The following is a 19,232-nucleotide window of genomic DNA, read 5'->3' on the forward strand; positions in this document are numbered from 1 at the left end:
AAACGATTCTGATCTTTCTTCTGGAAAGAGGGTTCGAATAATCGAATCGTATATCCAGTTCTGTACTCTTTCGATTTTTCCCTGTGAATCAGGCAACAGGTGGAAGAAGTTGGAAACGCGATCGGCGGCAAGGATGGAATTCGTTTGTCGATGTAGTGTGCGTTATGCGTATGCTATAAACGCATAAAATCCGTCCAAAGCTGTACTGAAACCGATACATTACCGAAAACCGAAATAAATGCCGGTATTTTTTCGATTTCTATAAGGGTAGGGCTTATATAGGATTATATAGGGCGAAGGTACAATCGAAAATACCGGTATTTTACGTTTCGGTAGAAGTATCTGGTCTAAACACCCTTTTTCTCATCGAACACCCTGTACGTGGTACGGGAAGGACGGTGCATACGGAGTTGCGCACAAATCGAATCGTGGCCCTGCCGGTTCCGCGGGTTCGTGGTTCGCGCGCACGTTGAACGGAGCGAGGCAACTCCATTCGCCGGAGTTGCGCCCCCCGAGCAGCGTCCTCGCGCGGGCTGGACACGAGCAACCGTCTCAGTCCAGTTTCTCCCTTGGTGCGCGTCGGTTCGTTTTGGGACGCGTTCGTGAACGTTCCACGGGGACCGTTTTGTTTCGCCTGTGACCTCGTAGCTGGCGACCAGACAATACAATCGAACAAAAAACTTTATTTGTTGTTCAAGTTAGCTAGAGGAAAAAACGGGGTTAACAGAAGATACAAAACTGGTGCGGATCGCGTCGATCGGTAATCAAGCTACACACAATGCTCTTGGATCTGCCCGTTTGAACACCACCACCGAATTCGTTCGTTTCGAGCCGTGGGATTTGGAGTCTTTCGAGTAATCGTGCCGATTCACGGATCCTTACGGAGAACTTGTGAGTACATATTTATATGAGTTTGTTTTATCACTCGACATTGTGACTATTCTGGCGGGAAGTACGATCGACGAATTTGTTCGGTGATTCGGTTAGGTATATGTCGTCGTTGAACTCGCATTACGGTCGTGCAATGGAGAAAGCTGGGTCAATCGACGATGTACGTAGGACGCGTATTCGTGACGCGAACACTCTTCAACCGACACTCCACGCGTTACATCTTCTAACCTATATTCCGTAAGGAGCGTGATATCGGAGATTCGTCGCGAGAGTAAAATCGCTTTCCACTTTACGATTTGGTATAACCTACGTTCGCCGTGAAAATCAGCGACACAAATGCTCCGGGCAATCGAGTCGTTCGAATGGTTCTGTTCCGTACGTGTTTCGATTCTCTGGAACAAGATCGACTAGCACTTCCGTTCCAGAAAGTTTTGTAATTGGCAGGCCTCCGTGTGTCCCGCAGACCGAGGAACGTTGGAAAGTTTTCCGCGTTCCGTGCGCTTGTTCGATCGGCTCCGGAGGCCACCAACCAGTCCCTGGCAGGCAGAGAGTAGGCGGACAGACACCTGTGCGCATCCCCGCTTTTCACCGAATTAGCTCGAGGTGTGTTTGTCCTGTCGCAGACTCACCCCTCATACGTTCGTCTAGTATGTATGTATGCGAGCGTATACCTACGAGGGGATCGAAGATTTCCGGCCCGTTGAGCTCTCGTCTGGACCGAACCAGGATTCCATAACGTGTTACGAACGGTTTCCGTTAACGAGAACGACAAAGTGTGTTCGTTAACCGTGCGCAGGAGTCGTGTAATGCGTTTTCTCGGTTGTTTCGACGTCGCCGAACGGAAAACGTATGTACGCTTATACGTTCGTCGAAGCGAAAGGGACCGTGTCACGCTATATCCACCGGTGCAACGAGGGAACGCTGGAACTGTGATCGAGGAGAAACCATTTAGGTTAGATGTCCCAATTACTGCCACTTTAAGATCGTAGGGTAACTTTATTTAATCGTTTTACGCGGTGCTTAACCTAAAAATCGTCTCAGTTTGGGGCATAATATTATTTAACATCTCTTTCACGCCGACTGAAAGCTAGATTTCCGCTGGAATCGCGGAAAAGATCGTATAGAGTATAGAACACGAGTGAAACAGCGTTCCGTTTTCCGATTCGTGGGAATCAGGAAAGAGACCGTCGCCGTTCGAAATAGGAAGAAAGAAAAGGAAAGAAACGTGTATATTGCTTTGCCTATTCGTATTCACGGCTGGTGAACCGTACAGTATACGTACACGTTTGCTTATCCTGTTCTCGATCGCGGTGTAGCGTGGTAGCGGCGTTAAATCGCGGCACTATACATGTACGTACAGCCGAAGCGTGACGGCGCGCACGGTGCGTTATCCGTTACAACAATTCATTTTCGCGCGCGATTCTCACGCAGAGAAGACCACTGACTCGCGTTGTTTTCGTTCGTGCATGCGCGTACAGCATTTCCTTTTCGTGATTCGACGATGTGTTCGAATCGATACAGCGCCAAAAGTTTATTTGTTTGTTTTTTTATTTACGGGTTCATTCCCATTGGAATACAAGAGAGAAAAATATAAATCGGACGAACATTAAAACTAAATGAAACATAACTGGTAAATACAAAAGAGAAATACAAAATGATAATTACAAAGAGAAAAGCCAAATGGTAATTACAGGCCACTATGAACTTGGTTTTGTCTCGACAGAGCCAATAAAAAGAAGGGGTCGATCAAAGTTAATAACAAAAAGTTATGGTCCCTAGGTTGTCCAGCTCTCGATGATCGTTTTTTTTTTTTTTTTGGGAACAATCGATCGATCGAAACGGAAGGGAAGGGAAAAGACGAATAAACACGTGGAGGTTATTGCGTAGTCTTAGAATCGACTGGGCAATACAGCACGCATTGAAATTGGATCAGTGTGTCAGAGGCACACCAAGCGTGTCAGCGATTCGTGGACTGCTGGAACCGATATCATCGATTCAACTAGCAAGATAACATAAATCATTTCTACCTTCGGTTACGATTATACATATTAGTACGCGTCAGATCGGTACATTAGGTCACCAATATTCAGTGTTAGTCGTTTCAACCGTTCGAATAAGACAATTCACGAAACAAGATGGCGGCCGTTTCATTCTGCGCGTGGGAGATTCATTCGCTGTCGGTAAAACGGCTACACCGCAAATAAAGGCACGGCGCACGTTTTCTCGGGGATATTAAGAATATTAACCGTGACGTCATCGCTTTAACGCGAAAAGCAAACAATATATTCCCCTCCGTCATTCTAGGTAGATCCAACGATCTGGAACTCGTGGTTCCTCACTGATTTCGTCGAGAGATAAGATAACGATAACGATAGCGACAGTTCCGAGGGCCTGAGCAGGAAGTAAAAGCGTCCCTTACGTCGAGAATATCGCCTTAAATGTCTACTGCATAACCTTTACGTGGTGATCGATTTAAACGAAGCGTTCATCGGGTCTACCCAGCTTGTTTCTGATTATTCGATCGATTAAGCGTGCGCGAACCGTGACGAATCACAATCCTCGTTGTACAAGAAATATAACCGATATAATTGCATTAATCGTGTAATGTCAATAGATTCTGTGAATCGCTGGACTACTTCGGTTTCAAAGCCTCTTTTAGGCATAGAATATACACAGGGCCGTTCCTGTGTCGTTGGCCGCCCGGTTGCAAAAAATAGTATCGCTGCCTTTATTCATTTAATATCATTTAACTAAGAATTTGATATACAGTGTTTCCTTCGTATCCATAATATTTTTTAAACATTTATCATGCAAAGGGGATATTTTCTAATTCTTATTTTCATGAAATGAAACAAAGATCCTTAAAAAATAAATGTAAAATCAATGTATAATGCTTGCAATAATGATGGTATGATTGATAAATAGCAACCATTAATTACCTACACGAATTTAATCCAATAAATATAAATAAATGTCATATTTTGGGCTGTCCAAGATAGTTTATTCTTGTATACGTGTAGTGTGTTACGAATAGTATATATAAAATGAATTTGATTGCACTCCCGTCAGAAACGGCCCTGAATATACAACACGTTGTGACCTAGAGTGAACGTCATGGGGTAAAAAAACAATGGCAACGTTTCTTTCGCGGATACAATTGGTCGTTCGCAAAAGGCAGACGACGCCAACAATAAACGATCCATTCACGTTCACTTAGCTCCGTCGTGATCGACTCGATGCAACTCCAAGAGTACATACATCGTACGGAGGTTCGATTCGTAAAAGTCCCCTCGACTCGCATGATTCACGAGCCGGTTTCATTTTTTACTTCCGTTCCGTCGAGTTTGCACGCGGCATCGCTGACCTTTCGCCGCCTTGTAAAGCGCCAGGAAATACAAGCCGAATACCGATGATACGTCTTCTGGTCGAAGGTCTGTTAGAACCGGTAACAACGTCCGTGAAAAGACCCCCAACCGGTTCCATACGATTACCCGACTCACGGTCGGAGAAATCGCGAATCTAGGATTTCCCGGGAACGACTAGCGCCAACAGGTACCACGATATGTATGTATTCCGGATATCCGTTTCTGCCAGGAGCAACCGAAACTCGCTCTATGCCCGTTCGCCCACGACACTGAAAGTTACAGACACCAGAGAAATCGGGTGTTTACGTTGTTTTACCGGAGCGTCCGCGTCACGCCGCGTTGCCTTGCACGGAGATCGGCACATTCGTTATGTGGATGAAGGAGTTTCGAATAGAAGATAAAAAAAAGTATTTCTGAATTTTTCATTGGTTAAACAGTGAAAATATGTATAATGAAATGATATTATTTCTTGAACGAGTGGAAAGTTTGGTAAAACATTATTTAGTCTCGTTAACTGCGCACCCTTTCGTTCCATTCGTTGTCATTAAGTTTATGTCAAATCGAGTATAATATGTGTTACACCCAAATATGACTAATACGTACATTACAAAAAGGACTAGATTATTTAAATGTCATTACAAATTTTTGCGTAAAATTAACATCGCAATATATAATTTAAAACAAGACCAACAGCCTCCATTAACCGAACGTACAAATTTTCGACGATTTATAACTTTAAAAAACGAAATAGATCGTGTCTGGCTACGTATGGCCTTTTTCACTGTGGCAGTCAACGTGCGAAAGGTCAGGATGACAATTTAAGATATTGCTGCTTTTCACTATGTATCATTCGAACAAAACTCTGCCCAACTCTATCTATGTAATTCGATCTACAAACGAGCAGCCGACACGTCGAGTCAGCGGAATGGAGCTACGACATGCAAAAACAATGAAATTGATTCCGTTTGCAAACCATCGTATGTGGCCGAGTCGACGCGACTTTTCGTTACGTGCACGCATACCGTGAACAGTGCAGACAACTTTTTCGTGAGAAAATACCAGAGGGAAGAGGGACCGTAGGGCCCAGGAGGGCCAGGGGACCCGTGTTGCCCGGTTCATCGACCTATCGGCCGGTCTCTTTAGTCTTTCGTTCTTCGTTATACAAGGTGTCCCACCTAACTCTGCCACCCTTAATTATTCTCTTATTTGTCACGGTACTAAAAAATGGTTCGGGAGATAGTTAGTGTATTTTAGGGGGGAAATTAGGCTATGAGTTTGACGATCATCTCAAGATCATGTCTTGTGAGATTTCTCTAACGGTAACGTTTTTTTAAATGGAATGAATAAACTATTATTTTTTTCTTTGCCATTACAAAGAGAAGATCAAAACGTATTCAACTGTTTCTACAATTCATTTTCTGTGAGCTTCCACCTCAACCAGTTACGTGCGAAATTTTCAGCCCAAGGTCATTTCAAAGCCATAGTGTGATGCATTATCGGATACGATTTAAAAATATGGCATTCCATTTAAAAAAAGGGTAATCTCAGAAGATATGACCTTGAGGTGACCTTCAATCTCATAGCCTAATTGGCCCCCTAAAATGCACTAACTTTCTCCGGAACCATTTTTTTGTACCGTGACAAATGAGAAAATAATTAAAGGTGGCAGAGTTAAGTGGGACACCTTGTATAGGTACCTTTCGACCAACCCGCGCCCAGTCTTCTTCTGGTATGTTTTCTACTAACCAGCAAGAGCGCACGAAACTCTCAGGCCCTTTTCAACTTGAGACGAAACAACCTGGAGGGTTCGATCGTGGAACGTGATCATCGACACAGCCTCGAGGAAAGGAAAGTCGACGATGCATTAACACGTTTGAATATTTTATCGTGCCGATGGGTATTGTCGGCTAGTCACGTGATCGAACGTTCGAACCACGCGATCCTTTCTGCTATCGCCTTTTCATTTCTGTTACAAACGAAACGAAGAGTCGATGGTGATCGCTGGACTGCGAAAGTGTATGCAAATTCACAATTTTCGATGGGAATATATCTAAAAATTAAAATGGGACAGAATTTTGAATTCCACGCCAGAGGTTTCTCTACGTTAATAATAACATAGATAAAATGAAACTTTATTTAAACCTTTTGCGTGTCTTTATCCCATGTTAAGGGACGCTAAAAATGTATAAACATCCGCAGTATAGTGATCACAGCGTACCATATCTACAGAGGAATGATCGATCTATCGTTCGTCTCCTGTTCTCGGAATTGCACGTGTTGGCCGATGCAAAAAAGAAAGGTAAATACGAATTTATCGTTAACCTTTCCCGGAACGGCTTTTAATTATCAGAAACGTGTTCCGTATCGTGCGTGTCGAGTAATGAACTATGAGTCTCCTCAATGGAACCAAGAAGGCATAACCAGGGAGAGCTTGTTTGGGAGATATAATCACAGACTTCTATATTATACTAGACTGCTAGTTTCCTTGTATAAAATAGCCTCGAAACCCATATAGAAAGTATCTCATTCTGCATATGCACAGAAGCAATGTGTTAGATATAGTTAATACATTCTTCATAATACAGACCTCTCTCGATTATAGTCTGCCTTGTTCTGTACAGTTAATCTAACCTATAATTATAAAGAACAATTATTTTTAAGAGAATAAAATGATGAAAAAATGTATGTTAAAATAATATAATTCTAGATCAATAGAACTATATAAACTGTTTAACTGTTTTATGAAAAATGTTTTTAACTAAATTTATCATATCTTTTGTATATGCTTTTTGTATAGCAGTCTGGTAGATATATAGAAGTCTGTGGAGATAATACAGATAAATGTTACTACATGACGTGGTCACAGCCTTGAAGCTTTTGCTCGTTCCGAGTACAATTCGATCGTGTTTTTTTTTTCCTTTTTTTTTCTTCACAGAGAATAAAGGATGCATACAGCACGACGTTTCAGTCAGAAGGGACGCGAAGGAGGTCGTCATAAACGAGATCCGTGTGAATGCATCTTTCCCAGAGGTTCGCCTACCTCCTACTCTTCACTCTTCGTTCCTCTTCGTCGAGGCTTCTTCGTGTTTTCTTTTCTTTTTCCTCTTACACAACGACCATGTGTGTCTGTATAGTGGTGGTATCCTTGCAGGAAGAATAATCGTTCGTCTCTGAAGTCAGCCACTCTCAAGGGAGCTGTACGCGCGCGTCCACGCACACTTTGAAATTAATCGGCGCGAAATTAAAACCGGTTTTACGATCCCTTCGGCTCTCTGGCCGTAGGTCCACGATGGAAATTAACGAATACTTATCGGTTTCGACCGACACGTCTAATGTTCGCGAAATCGTTCGAAAATGAAAATAAATACCGAGGCGAAAAGAAACGGGAATTGATTGGTCGGGTGATGGGAATATTTTCTCAACGGTTACGAACAAATTATCCTGCGAAATATACAGGGTGGCTCGTTTAAGCGTGATCCCCTGAATATCTTTTTTGAGCGTATAGATTTATATATTTATATATTTTTCTAGAGTATAATTTACATTGTAATATAAAGTAAAATCCTATATAGAGGTACACAGAGGTCACCTGTATATAGGTCTGGCGATACTTATCTATTAAAGATATAAAGAAATAGACTTATATAGTAAGTATTATAACTAAGAAATGGTTTCTTTTGCAAATAACTACTGGTCATTCGCAGGTCACATTATAGAACATATCTGAATATATTTTTTCATGAGCTACGCGATACAATAGAAAAAAAAATGCATAGTTATTTGGAAAAGAAAACTTCGAGGAAAAAGCAACATTTTAATACAATTCAAATTACGTATAAAATATTTTCTGCGTATTACGTATAAATATTTTTCACAATTAAAACAGATATTTCGGGGGTCACACTCAAGTGAGACACCCTGTATACATAGGAGAACGTATAGACGACTTTTTCCCCTTTATCGACCAACCAGCGATCGTATACGTTCCAGTTTCAATCTGACAATGAGATATCTTCCGTTCTCTCCTTTGGTATACATATATATATATAGTTCTGAGTGCTTTAAAAAACTGGTCTACTCTTACCGAGCAACCTCCGGCCCACATTCTTCTCCCGACAGGTGAAATTCGTGGTACACCATCGAGTCCACGAGGTGACCTAACTTTTCTTTCCTCTTGATACCCTGTATTACTTTCGATTTTTTGACAGTCGATAGAATCGACACCGAATCAATCTACATTGTCACGATATACAGAACAAATTTTCTATTGTCGATTCTCTGTACTCTGAGATTTTCTCTCACGAAACGTTTACCTCGTTTCTTCTGATCGTCGAACAATACCAGAGACACAGTGTACATGTGTACATTGTTCTCTCAGCGTCGAAAGCACTCCTCGTCTTCTTTCTTTCTAGAAATGATTACTCAGGTCGTTTTTGGTAGTTCTAGTGTTAATAGTCTATTAATAGGCTACCCGTTAATAAAGTGTTAATATTCGTTTCGTACGGTTATCCTACAGGTTTATTGAACCGAACTCGGGTCAAACGGGGAGGGAGGCTAAAGTTGCCTCTTCGTCGGTGTCCACGGGAATGATCAACGAACGGTGAACAGCGGCGATCCTGGTAACTAATGAATCATTAGTGGTCCTGTTACTCAGTTAATGCCTCTTAACCCCCGGGAGTCTGTTTCGTATCCGGTTGGATCGTGGTAAACGGAGGGCATTTGCGTCACATGCGAACCGTATAATTGCGAATCCACGAAGGGCGCCCCACAGGCTGTTTTCACTCTTACTTGGCAATGTCGCTGGATATCCACTACGTGTCGTCGTGTCGTATCTCCTCCAAGTTTTCACATTTTTCTATACACCTTGTATACTAACGATTCCACATTGGTGCCATATAACATCAAAAGTGGGGTAGAAGAAAAATCTCACAGCACTTACCAAATTTGTTTTAAGTACAGAAATAAATATTACATTAATGTGACATAAATTTCAGTAACTCCCAAAATTAAAATTGGTAGAAGGCCTTTCGCCAACCTCATTTTTTTCCCTTGTGGAAGCCTTTGCTCGTTGGTGTACGTGCTTGGAGTTGTTGGGAAAAAAAAACCTTGATAACTGGATAGCGATTTACCAATCTAAGCGTGTTTTATCATCGGGACTGTTCTTGGGATTTGGCCAGCTGACGTTATGAAAATGACCGTGGGACAAGAGGACATTTCTTTCGCGTACATTACCCGCCAAAAATATGGGACCAGAGTTCATTGTCGATGAAACACAATACTTTTATCGAATCTTTGTAGAACAATACTTTCTGTTTCTTTAATTATCCGACTTGGTCCCATACTTTTGGCCGGTAGTGTACTTACAATTTATACGCGAACAAATAACGCTGTGCCGTGATTTTTCGTCGAGGATGATAACGCACGCACCTGGAACACCACGGAAACGACACGTCCGCGACTGTTCCGTGTTCGAGTGGACACGGGTCTCGCGGACGATGGCCGTTTTCGTGATCTGAAATCGATGCACTGAACGGGTCACACACGATGTTAACGATATAGGCAGACGTTTCGAGAAATTGCATTTTATTTTATACATATTTGGTTAATAGAACTAGAATAGTTAATTTTGAAAATAGTATGGAATCTTCTCACGGAGCAAAGTGTCAGGAATTTGAAATGTTCGAAGAAGTTTGAAAGGTTCCGGAGGCAGGAGTAGGGCCTGGAATAGGTCATGGTTTAGGTATGTTCAACGGAGAACACGTAAGCAATGGGGGTAATAAAGATAATGGTGGTTACGGAACGGATGAGTCCACATTTCCAGTTACGAAAATATACTGTCGTTCGAGGGTCAGTTCATTAGACCTTATCAGAAAATTTAAATCGACGAAACAATCCCACGCGTGGTCGTAATACTCAGATTTTATTCGAGGAAATTTATACGCGGATCGCCGCCAAGGGACAGAGGCCAGGTTTCGTCAACGAAACCAGTAAGAAATGCTAAGAAACGGGTTGGAGTTCTCGCGAGGCCAACTCTGAACGATAACCTCGTGAGTACAGGGAACGATGACGTCACGCCGTGGTAGACTCGCGGTATCAAGGCTCCTCCGCAAACGGCGACGTCTGAAAACTGGACTCGAGGTTCTCCCCTCTTCCCCGACAGGTTCTCCGTGTCCCCTCGGATCCCGATTCTTGATCCTTTGTATTCACACGCCTGTATCCTTGCCCTCGTCCCCGCTGTTCTCGTACACATTCAAAACACGTTTCTTTTTACCGCGAAAATATCATAATCCTTGGATCCGCAAAGGGACCATTTGAAATTTCATTTACAGAACGAGATTATGGTGGAGGTTATGTTTCGATAAGGTTAACCTTTCGATTTTAATAAAACTTGGTAAAATTATCTTAAATACTCCCTGATGAACATATGTGACAGGTTTTTCGACGCATTTGAAAATTAATATATTTTACATATACACGTTCAAGTAGGTACTGAAATAACTGTTAAATCGAATGTTCATTTGGCATAAATTATAGTAATTACCGATACCAAGTGGTAGCAGGCTTTTCCAGTACACTAAATTAATATTCAAATGCGCCAAAAAACATTTTATCTATATGTTCATTTGGAAGTTTCCGTTGACAATTTTATCAAGTTTCGTAAAAATCGAAATGTAACGGGGGGGAAATCAGTGAACCTCTATTATCCGAACGATCCAGATATACGAACTGTTTTTTCTCCTACAGGTTCAGATACAAAAGTGGCGTCTTCCGCCGTACTACAATTTAGAAAAACAACCACACGATTGTTTGCATAGATGTTTTTTCGAAAAACGCTTCGTAAGATTCGAAGCGTAATCGCGCCACGTCGATCGGCTCCTTCCTCCGCGTCGCTCCGCACGGAACCACGCGGAAAAAAACTTGTTAGGTAACGCGTAGCCGCGAAAAATTTTCCAAGAACGAATCATCCGACGCGCTCTAAGCAGATATAATTTTCCTCGTTCGTGTTCGCAAATCGCCGCGAACAAACGCCTCGTTTCTCGTTCGTCTTACGTAATTTCTTGCTCGCCGGTGTGTTATCGTCTCGACGACTACATAGCCAGCATTACCTTTCGCAGTGTAACTTTGTTCCGCGCAAGGCTTGGTTCTGTCGTCGCGTTACTGAAACCACGTGAATCGTTAAACTAATTAATTTGTTAGTTAAAAGATATTAAAATTAATAACAATTCTTTATGGTCTTGTCTAAAATAGCAGTTGGTGTATTATAGGAAGGGAAAACTAAGAGTTTCGGAAAAGTATGAAAGTAAAATTATCTATGTTTATCTAATCTGTCAAAATAGGGGTATAAAGATTGCTTAATAACCGCGAATATTTTGATAAAGTATGAATTATTATTCTACTGATCAGTAGAAAATCACACGCAATTGGACCGCAGAAGTTTTCCAGACAGAAGGACAAACGGATTTTATTGGAAGAAAAATTATCACGTTCATTGAGACGCTTCGCTCCGATCCGACTCACAAACGAAGAGGCTGCTGACGGTGGGAAACTTGAATGGATCGCAATCGGAATACGTCGATTACGATGACTAACCGCGTGAGTAAGATCCAAACGCGTGACGTGGGAAATTGAATCGAGCCGGTATTGCGCATCTCACGTGAAGTAATTTGCGAATGCCCAACGCGTGTTAGATGCCCCTGTGAATTCCTTGTCCTCGTTGGTTCGCGGTGCGCTCTTTGAACGTGGGACGAGCATCGAATCATGATATTCTTTCGTTTTTTTGAGTGAAGAGGAAGTGCCGTGGCAATATAGTTAGAGTCCATTGTATCAGAGATGGGCACATTGATTATCTAGATAAAGTGTCTCTAATAAAAGATAAAAAAAGTACTTCGTCATTTTTAATAGTTTAAGCATAGAAATTCTAATTTTTATAATAAAATAATACTTCATGAATGAGTCGACATTTGGCAAACAATTATTTAATATTATAAACTATTTAAAACTGAGAATGATGCCCTTAAATACTGCAGTTGTTCACTGTGAATTATTCGAATAAAATTGTGCCCAACTCTCTGTATTTGTATTTTTCACCACTGTGGCGATGACTCCTCGGTAGGGTCGAATTTCGAAGACGTCTGATCGTCCGGCTGATGTTCGACGTAGGGGACTCGATGATGACTAAGAGGCCGACGTAGGCGGAAACAAATCATCAGCTCTAAATTGATATCGCGAGCGCGTGCGTTCCAACGGTATACACCAGATAACCGTGTTCGTATCTTCTTCGCGTGCGCAGCTCGAGAACGACTCGACGCGCGAATCAAAGTCCCCGCGGGACATCCTTCATGATTCCGCGATAATTTCTTTTGTCGGTTTCGCCAGTGCGTAGCAGGACCGATTTTTGCTGTGCCCTTCCGGCGGAAGCGTTTCATCGTCGTCGAACGAGTTTAAGAAATCTTGAACCGCCATTTATGGAGCTAGAGAGAGAAAATGTTCATTGGTCCTTTAATCCTAATGTCAGTTGCGGTACCTTTAATTCGGTCAGGATAACTTTGTCTTAACTCGGAAAACGATCATTCTCGATTTTGCGGCTCTGAAAACTGTTAAATTAGGTTGCTTTTAAGGGGAAAATTTTTCACTTCTCATTACGTTTATTTACTTCAGCATTTTTCAAACTGAAGCTGATTACTTCGCCTTCAAGGTCATGGTGTGTCGTTGAACTGATCTTGATGCTGACTGCCACATCGCGTTATAAAAAAATACGATGACCTTGAAAAAAACTCGTTAAAATGACCTTCACAGGATTTTTTTATCGTTAACAAATGCACGCCTTAAAACCATGTACATCCTATATGGTAATTTTTCCTTACTTTCAATAGTAGCAGAAATAATTTAGGTACTCGAATTAAAATTAACACCCTGTGTATTATTCGAAGAAGATTTTTTCCTGACTCTGTCCCCAGGCTTAGTCAAAGTTACACCAACGTACGGCACCGAGAATGATCTGTTCTTCGGTCAAAGAATTTCATCTAGGTCAGATCTGACTAGCCAAGCTCCTACGAGTCACCAGCAGCTAGGAGGGGAGAATTGAAAATAAAAATGCAATTCTTCGTCGGCGATCGTTGACAGCTGGTGACAACACGGTCACCCGCTTGATCTCCCCCGATGCTCTGCCAGCATCGTTGATGAGCATGACGCCATACCTCGTTACGGTCGTTCGCGTTTCCGTCATAATTACGTTACGCGTCTCTTCACTTTTACTCGAGCTAGCGCGGCGGCGGTATGTCAGCCAATCTAGTCAAGAACGACGATCTCTAATCGACGTCTACCGAATCGAACGGGACCAATGAATGTCCCTTCATTCGTGAAAAACGGAACGTTTTTAAATGATTCGATTATAGTGCAGAGGAATAGGTCTAAATATGGGTTAGTCGAAAGTACAGACTCGTCGCGATTATTGTCCCGAAACTCTGGTCTAATGATCTTATAGGGATTTATTAGAAGAAAACTCCACACGTGAACGCGACCTATAGTCGTGAAAACGTGACGCTAAGCGATCCAAGACGATCCGTTTTCCATTCGGAGACAACAATCGAGTTTCCCGCGGTTCTTCCGCAACCGCGAACGAAAACTGTCTCAGCGCGTCGTTCGGCCTGAAAGAATAGAAAAAGGCACGCAAACGAAGTATAATTCCGTACCCACCGATGAACAACTCGGTCGTGGGAACGCGAACCTAATTATCGAGCTCGTCGATCTATCTCTCTTATCTTCGGCGAAACAATGGGCGCATCCTCGAGGCGAGCTGCTCGTCGCCACGCACAGACAATAGCATTTCCGGTGTAGGTTTCGCGGGCACGAACCTTTTCGTCGTGTCGCTTCTCGAGCGGTTATATTGTAACTGAAAACACCGAAGCGATAACGTGTCGCCATGCGGGCATCTTTCGGTCACATATTCGATCCTCTAACGACACTCTTTGGCACACACACATACCCCTTTGATGCTGGTTTCGTCTTGGTTCCCAAAAGAATAAAATTCTCTGAATAGGAGACAACGTGTCGTGAGAAGGGTCATTGGTCGTCACGCTTCAGGACGCGTCGGTGAACATGGGATCGTTACGATATTATACAGGGTGTCCCATTCGACTCCTTCAAATGAGGGGTTCCTGGGATGATTTGAAACAACTTTTTCCTTAGCAGAAATGTTCTCCGAGGCTTGGTTAACGAGATATTAAGAAGAAACTCCGACCAATCGGAGCGCGAGTCTGCCGGCCGAGTTCCCGCGGTAACGTCGACTACCAATCACAGCGCCTAGCTAACGATACCGCGAGCACTCAGCCGGCAGACCCGCGCTCTGATTGGTCGGGGTTTTTCGTTAATATCTCGTTAACAGAGCCTCGGACAACATTTTTGCTAAGGAATAACTTGTTTGAAATCATCTCACGAGTCTACCATTTCCGGGTCTTCGAAGATTTTTGTTACACCCTGTATACGTGTTCGAGACTAGGCGTGAAAGGGTTAGGATGAGCTCTAGCGGAGAAGAAGAGACATAACATGCCAACCTACGGATCGTGACTAATCGACCGATTCGTTAAGGGCCTTTGTTACCATGATTGAATTAAGGTCGTAAACGGGGGAGAACGAGAGATTTTCTCGCCTCGATTAAGTGGGTCGACGGGAACCATCGATTGCTCGATTAACGTACGACCATAGCGTACTTACATACTGTGTCCTCTGTGTCTCGATGGCAATGCACCGTGTATATACAGTAAATCCTTGATGAGTGTTCGAAGGCTCTTCGACCTAAAATATATAGAGATTTCCAGGTGTAATGCTAATTTTTTATGAGTTTCATTACAATGGTAGAGCTTGAAATTCCGAAGCAAATGACATTTGTTTCAGCCACATATAGCGATTAGTTTGTGAAATATTTAATTGTTCAGTGCCGAGGAGCCTTCGAACACTCATCGAAGATTTCCTGTATACACCCTTCTTTACTTGATCTATAAAGTTCGTTGAGGTAGCAAACAAGGAAACACCGATACAGTGATTCCTCGATGAATGCGACACGAGCAACGGCGTTATTCCCACCACTGGGGTAGTCCTCCTATGGAACCAATCAAAACAGAGTAAACAGAAGCTAAGCAGATTCTCGGCTTAGTACGAAAAAACAAACTTACGAGGAGCTGAAAAACTTGATCGTCTTGCCATGAATGCTCCGATGTGGACCCGAGTACGTCGCACTCATCGAGACATTATTCTAGAACCAGAACAAACACATCGTGCAAATACACCCAAATAATCTTTCGATTCTGTTCAGGTGTCGGTTACGGGGTTTTTCATGAATTTCAACGTGCCCGATAAACGGGTCACGGTTATTTATAGAACGATAGCACCACCGTAGCTGCACACGGTGGGACGGACGGGTGTGTTCGGTCGCGAAAAATCGATCAGGTCTCTGGTTCCAGCTCGTGCAAGGAGCACACCGTTACGCTTTTTTACTATTCCTGATAACCGAACGATCTTCCTGAATTCAGATGAACCATCACAGCTAGAGAAAAAGTGGTTTTTGTCCCACCCTATAAGAAAGAAATTGGATTTTGTTCCTTCCCTTTCCAGAGTTACAAAATTTTTACGTAATATTTAATATTGCAATATAATTTGAACCACGACCAACAGCCTCTATTAACCGTACGCATACATTTTCAAGGATATAGGATTTTGAAAAAAAAATAACGAAATGACTTTGAAAAAAAAAACTAATGTCCCGTGATAAATTCCACTTAACATATTCTCCTCGATTTCAGGGAAAAATGAACGCACCGGTGTACGCGTCGTCCTGCCCGGCGTTGCAGTCGAATCTCTCTTTGCACAGTTCCTCGTACTACAGCGAGTACAGCGGCGCCGCAAGGAGACGTTTGTCCTCGACCGGCGAACCGGACACATCCGCCACGTCGAGCTACGAGGGCAGCGACAGCTCCGAGAACAGCGACGAGTCTCGTCTCGAGCCTGTCAGCCAGGTGGAGCGGGAACAGCTCGAGACCTTCTTTCGGAGCTTGAAGTCCCAGGTAAACCATGAATCCTTTTTCCGTGCTGTGACGTCACCCTTCGCTATTCGATTCATCGTCACTTTACACAGATCGAGTCACCTAAGAGTTTCCCCTGAAGTATCTCTCGTTGTTTTTAAGGTTACGAGAAAATCTGTTAAGGAAATATTTCCCAAAGGAATAATTTAATTTGTGTAACGTTATAGCTAATGAAATGAAAAATTCAATTATGTATAATATGTTAACCTTCAAATGACCTTCGGAGGAATTATTCTTAAAAAAACGTATCTTAATGTATAAAGGCGATTTTCTTGCTTCCTGTGCCTACTTCTAGTAGGTAGAATGAGTCTACTGATGGACAACCTTATCGACAGAGTCCACTAGCAGACCCACGACCAAAAGGCTCCCTTTCCCTTTTCACACACCTTCCACTGTGACCGTCACAGAGTGCCTTGCCAGTGATTCATCGTCGGACAAAGGGGAAATATTATAGGAATTCCTCCGTGAACACAGGTATTCGTCTGCGAGTCGCTGGCGAACCTTTATCTGGGAAACGCATCCCAGACTGAGCGATGGGAGCTCCGATTCACCGGGATACCAGTGGTTGTTCTGGATCTCGGTGAGACGCGATCGAGATCCAAGAGACGGATCCAAATTCTGCTGGCGGAGCGTGGCACTTGCTTCACTCTTTGGCGGGAGACCATCGACAATCTGTCATCGTACAAGGTAAAAGAGGCGTTATGCTTCTTCAGTCACATCGTAGTTTCAGTTTAATACTTTTGTCACGGTCGAACCCAAAGGGAATGACAGTTTCATTTGTTCCGTCGACGAGTGACCTTTGTATCACGATTCAATGACTAATATAGGTATAAACATTTACTAAACTTCACGTTTTTACTGTGACATATGTATACACGTGAACACGTGTCGGTTCGTTGTGAATTCCAACACGATTGAATGATTTTCAGGTATCGGGCCCAGCTTTCCACACGATGTGTTTATCATCGGATCACACGCGTCTCGCGGGTCTCAGTTTCGACAATCCAAAAGCGGCGAACGAGCTGTGGCAACACATAGAACGGCTGGTCTCCTGTCCAGAGAACATCAGCCTCTCGGTGCCAGGGAAAAAGAAGAAGAAACCAACGCCGAAGAAGGTTGTTCTACCGGCGAAGAGCAACATCAGCCAACCGTGTCAGTTTCAACACGTGACCAGCGTGGACGCTGCCGATCGAACACGGTATTTCTCGCTTCAGACCCTGGTCCCGGCCCTGAACGAGCTAGAGAATTCGTTGGAGGTGAATTTCTGAGAAAAAAAAAAGCTTGACGAGCGGTCGGATTCATAATGTCCCGTGTACCCTCGTCCCTTTTCCCTCCATTCTGCCCAGTCAGCCAAACGTGCAAAGCGAAATTGTGTCCAATGCCTGTTATAACGTTATGGCTACAAGTTTGATGCAAGATTTGCTACAAGCAACTTGCGCGTATATTAGCAGCAACATAGGCAGCAAATTGGCAACACCCAGATACCACATTATCTGGGATTCGGTAAATTGGCTGGCGCAAATCTTGTTCCCGTTTTGCGCTCAGTTTGACATCGGTCATGTTGCAAGACTTTCTGCCAATTTGCTTTACCAGTCTGCTTACCAGTTGCCTGCAAAACTTTTAGACAACTTTTGTCATTTATTGTTGGCGATTTGCTCGAAACTTGTACGCAACTGGTTATCAGGGCTGCTCACGGATCATTAGACCGTTCGTTTTAGCTAAATTTCCATCGTTTCTTCTTTCTTTCTTTTTTTTAAATACCAGCGTAGAATAATTAACGGACTCGAGGAAGCACGAGAATCTAACCGATCGTTTCATCCAGAAAGACTGATGATCGCCGTTCCGAAAACGGATCGGTACGACGAACCGATCGCGCGGTTCTAGCCCGAGGAATTATAGCCACGACCACAGACGAGGTATAGGAGTAGACGTTTCATTTTATAGGAGCTGGTGGCCCACCTAAACTGTATTACCGACACCTTAAGCGTGTGATTTCAGCGATCCCTACGTTATGAGAACGGTGAATCTGCGGTGGTAGTGACACTAAAATGGAAATGGGGTTGTATAGCCCTAGAAAAGTAGGCCGAAAAAATACATTCGATGAAATGTCTACTCCTGTACCTCGTCTGTGCCATAACGAAAGAACCGAGTCATAAATGTGATTCCAGCGTATTTTAAAAAGGGAAAATACATCTGGAAATCCGCGGGACTGTCCCGAAACACTTCGAAATCGCGTTGGTAAGGTTTTGTTCGCGATGACAGATTTCGTAAGAGCGATCGAGGAGACAACGTGCAACAGACTCCTTCGAAAATCTCGACGTTACATGTGCATCGGTGAATGCGCTCGACGAGCTACCGCACGCAATCACGAAGCTAACTGGCCGTAACTAGTGGCGAAACGGTAGCGTATCACGAATAGTTGGATCGCGAGAGCGTCGTGGAAATGACTGTAACCGCCTGAAAATAAACAGCAGACGTGTCGTCCGATCTTCGTTACGAATTCCAGATTCGATCGGAAGTATAATTCCGTGAGTTATTTATCGTTAGTTTGGAAAATTCCATTTATTCAGCCGCTTCGATTCATCGTGTAGCAAGAGTGTCGAAGCACTCGCTGGAAACGACAACTTTCTGCGGATCATTGACGATCGTTCGATCGGTCGCTGTAACGATTGTAACTAAATCACAATTTAGCCAGCTTAGATATAATACTTCGCGAGTAGAAAGTTTTCGGAAGATATCTGTTTGAATTTTACTTTCCCCTCGAGACCATGTACTCTCTCGGAAAGATCGACCGTAGGCGACGGTATTTCGAAAATAGCTCCACGTTGCACTTTACCGTGTACTGTTCCCGCTTGAGTTGGATGGGAGCAGGAGGCGCTGTTTAATAATTGTGCGTGAA

General features: G+C 43.2%; 1 protein-coding gene across 2 annotated transcripts; it reads left to right on the forward strand.

The window, feature by feature from the left end:
* The first annotated feature begins 813 nt into the window (after window positions 1-813).
* On the forward strand, window positions 814-17,679 carry LOC107187245. 2 transcript variants are annotated; one of them, XM_015575280.1, is made up of 4 exons: window positions 814-891; window positions 16,055-16,315; window positions 16,808-17,020; window positions 17,263-17,679. In XM_015575280.1, the coding sequence occupies exons 2-4, from the start codon at window positions 16,061-16,063 to the stop codon at window positions 17,599-17,601; spliced, it is 807 nt and encodes a 268-aa protein (XP_015430766.1). In that variant the 5' UTR covers window positions 814-891; window positions 16,055-16,060; the 3' UTR covers window positions 17,602-17,679. The 2 variants fall into 2 exon arrangements, with proteins under 2 accessions (XP_015430766.1, XP_015430765.1); XM_015575279.1 differs by lacking the exon at window positions 814-891 and adding an exon at window positions 11,393-11,849.
* Window positions 17,680-19,232: the final 1,553 nt, after the last annotated feature.

Source organism: Dufourea novaeangliae, unplaced genomic scaffold, assembly GCF_001272555.1.
Source record: "Dufourea novaeangliae isolate 0120121106 unplaced genomic scaffold, ASM127255v1 scaffold99, whole genome shotgun sequence".
Lineage (NCBI taxonomy): Eukaryota > Metazoa > Arthropoda > Insecta > Hymenoptera > Halictidae > Dufourea > Dufourea novaeangliae.